The sequence below is a fragment of the Octopus bimaculoides genome, chromosome 30, assembly GCF_001194135.2.
Source record: "Octopus bimaculoides isolate UCB-OBI-ISO-001 chromosome 30, ASM119413v2, whole genome shotgun sequence".
Classification (NCBI taxonomy): Eukaryota; Metazoa; Mollusca; class Cephalopoda; order Octopoda; family Octopodidae; genus Octopus; species Octopus bimaculoides.
The window spans coordinates 866,897-870,257 of record NC_069010.1 but is presented as its reverse complement, the minus strand read 5'-3'; the positions used below and the strand labels follow the sequence as shown (position 1 = coordinate 870,257).

Sequence of the window (3,361 nt, the reverse complement as noted above, 5' to 3'; positions counted from 1 at the left end):
TAAATGTATGAATTTTAAACATACACACACCCAGAGTAGATTTGCCTTTTATAGTATAGATATAACTCTGTGACTAAATCAACCACTAAGATGACATTCATTGTTTAAATCCCTCTAAACGTTATAATCAATGAGTTGAGACAGAAACGAGAAACAGGTTCCAGTGATGTGAACCACATTTCTCTATTTTCTGCCTTCTCTCTCTCTCTCTCACTCTCTCTCTCTCTTTCACTCTCTCTCTCTCACTCTCTCTCTCTCTCACTCTCTCTCTCTCTCTCTCTTTCCAAATTATTGTTTATAATAACTTTCATCATCATCAAGGATTAAAGGATTATTGAAAATTTAGTGCACATAATTATACTCACCTTGATTCTAACCCCTTTACTTCAGGAGATTCAAGTAAAGACATGGAATTCAACAGTAACTGGACAACTTGTTTTTCATGGTCAAATTGTATTAATGAATATTCAATCTAAAAAAAAAGATCAAATCAGTTATTTCTGAAAATCATAGAAGTGATAGAAAGAGATGTTTGAAAAAGTTCACAGAATAGTAAATAGCAGTTTGTAAACATTGTATCCTTACTATTGGCCAACTGAATCTACTATTTTTTATCCAAAGGTTCTTTAAGCAAATATTTACACGGTACTAATTATTGGTTTTATCTACTTTGAGATCCATCGATAAAAACTGATTACTTTTCCTGAATTCTGTTGCTACAGCTTCTAGAATTTTTATAGAAATATACTTCCAAACAAGGTGTCAAAGGAACCGGAAATAGAACAGCCCACCAAAGAGCCCTTTAGTTTGTTGTGAGTTTTAAAAGAAAAGGGGACAAAGATGTAATGAAAAACTGTTCTATGAGTAGAACCTGAAGGCAGTTATAAATATGTAGTTGTTTGTGAAGTAGACAGATTTAAGCACTCACTAGTGAGAAAAAAGGTAAAAAAGGAATGCTGTTATTGGGTAAGAGATACTCTGAAGACAGGTTGGATGCCAGAAGCAAAATCGAGATCATAAACACATTAGTCTTACAAGTAATCACATGCAGCTTCAATGTTATTAACTGTCTATCGCTGATATCGACAAAGTTGATGTAAAAATCTGAAATCTGATATCAGATAGGGTGCTGAAAAGGATATCGTGAAAGGCCCAAACTTCTGAGTTCTTTTAAAGGACTTTTCAGCTCCCATCGCATCACTTAAAAGCAGACATAGATCGAATATATCTTCAGGAAAAAGGTGGTGGTAGGGGTTGTTAATGCAATCCCAACTTTCATCAAAAATTGCAACCGTGTCTACATGAAATGTGGTTCTCAATCATGAAAATACCAAAAAGTTGCACTCAGTGATGGGAAAAGGTTATAATATACCTTAGGGAAATGCAACTAGATACTAGAGGAAGCAGTACCTGAAGAAAATGTGTCTGCAAATGAAATGGCATAACAAATAAAAAAAAGTACAACCAAACAAACCAGCTGCCAATATACTAAAAGAAAAGTGGGGAGCAAAAGCTACTATATAGCAAATATCTGACTAGAGTTATTAATCCTGTTGTAGACCAAATTCTTAACCACCGACTTGGAAACTGAGTGGGTATCATCATCATCATCATCATCATCATCGTTTAACGTCCGCTTTCCATGCTAGCATGGGTTGGACGATTTGACTGAGGACTGGTGAAACCAGATGGCTACATCAGGCTCCAATCTGATTTGGCAGAGTTTCTACAGCTGGATGCCCTTCCTAACGCCAACAGCTCCGAGAGTGTAGTGGGTGCTTTTATGTGCCACCGGCACAGCGGCCAGTTTGGCGGCACTGGCAACGATGTCGCTTGAATGTCTTTACATGTGCAAGCCGAGTTTCATTTCCAATGAAGGAGACGACGTTGCCATGGGTGCCAGTCGTCGAATTTAATTCGATTTCGATTTTACTTGCTTCAACAGGCCTTCGCAAGCGAAGTTTAGTGTCCAATGAAGGAAAGTACGCATACGTGGGCTGGCTGAGGCCTTAGATTTAGGTCTCACTTGGCTTACCAGGTCTTCTCACGCGCAGCATATTTCCAAAAAGGATCAGTGCCTTTCAGTTAGGAATTTCCAGTGTAATGTTCTAAAACATGAAAGCAGTCCGTCGTGTTTCAGAGAACATTCAGATACAATCGACCACAACATCTCTGGATGAGAACAACTGATCCGAACTTGCAAAGGCATGGCAGTACAGTTCAGTATATACACTGATCAATATACCTCTCATACAACTTCCCTCACAAAGATAATCAGTAGAAACACAAACCACGTGTTGCCCAGAAGGCTGGCGTTTCTTTCCTTTGGAATTTCAGTGTTCAGACAGATCGGCAAATTCAGGCTAACCCAGCCAGATATCTAGTTCGTTAAGAAAATCACTGTTAATGAATTAATTTGTTAGTTGCAAAACCATTGACTGTGTGACATTGTTTTTCTATATATTGCAAGCTGGAGTAAACTACCGCTATGTCTAGCAAACGAGTATCCATCACAAAGGATGATCAAAATAAGATTGAAATCTCATCATATAGTGGTCTCCAAGCTAGGATACTAGAGAGGTCTCTCCGCCCTCCCCCCATGCAATATATATCAAGTGCAAAGTACACTGAATAACTAACTTGAGGAGGTGTCCTCCTGGGGGTTAAAATAGCAGTATTGTCTGTTCTTATAGAACACCCATATAATTGGCAATAAACATTTACAACTAGATATCTTTGTAAAAATTCATGTTGAAAAGACATCTTTTGACAGATATTGTAACTATGGTTGACAAAGTACATCTGGGAAAACGTTCAAGAATGTGACACCTCAAATCAACATCACCCACAGCTATTGGAGAATTTGGGATGATATCAAAAGGAGCAAACAAATATGTAAGCCATAATTTATAGCAACCTCAAAATAAGGTCCTTATGTGTTCTTTACAAATCTTATGTAAATTCCTTTCCATGTAAATACAATTTTATTCATTAAATCTTTTTTGTGGAGGCACGTGGCTTAGTGGTTAAAGAATTGCACTCTTGATCAAAAGGTTATGGTTTTAATTCCTGGACTGGGCAATGTGTTGTGTTCTTAAGCAAAACACTTCATTTCATTGCTCCATGAGTAATCCTTAATGGACTGCCATCCTATCTGGCTGTGAAAGAAAATTTTGGTAAACACAAACATGACCACAAAAGAAATTTGTTTTTCTTTGTTGCTGCTGTGTCTATCAAACGATGAAGAAGTGAGACGATGTGGGAGATGTTGTTTTGGAACAAATCCATCCAAACCATGCCAGCCGGTTGTTGTTGTTGTTGTTTATAAAGATGGCAAACTGGCAGAATCGGTGACACGCTG

At 37.7% G+C, this 3,361-nt stretch overlaps 1 protein-coding gene across 1 annotated transcript in view; it reads right to left on the bottom strand.

Moving 5' to 3' along the window:
* LOC106882435 (glutamate--cysteine ligase catalytic subunit) overlaps positions 1-1,990 on the bottom strand; it is a 54,807-nt gene extending 52,817 nt beyond the window's left edge. Inside the window, exons 1-2 of the mRNA XM_052978058.1 lie at positions 1,934-1,990; positions 366-472 (exon numbers count right to left, since the gene is read on the bottom strand). Of these exons, the coding sequence (XP_052834018.1) occupies positions 366-472; positions 1,934-1,990 (164 nt within the window). The remainder of the gene's footprint in view (positions 1-365; positions 473-1,933) is intronic.
* Between the last annotated feature and the right edge of the window lie 1,371 nt (positions 1,991-3,361).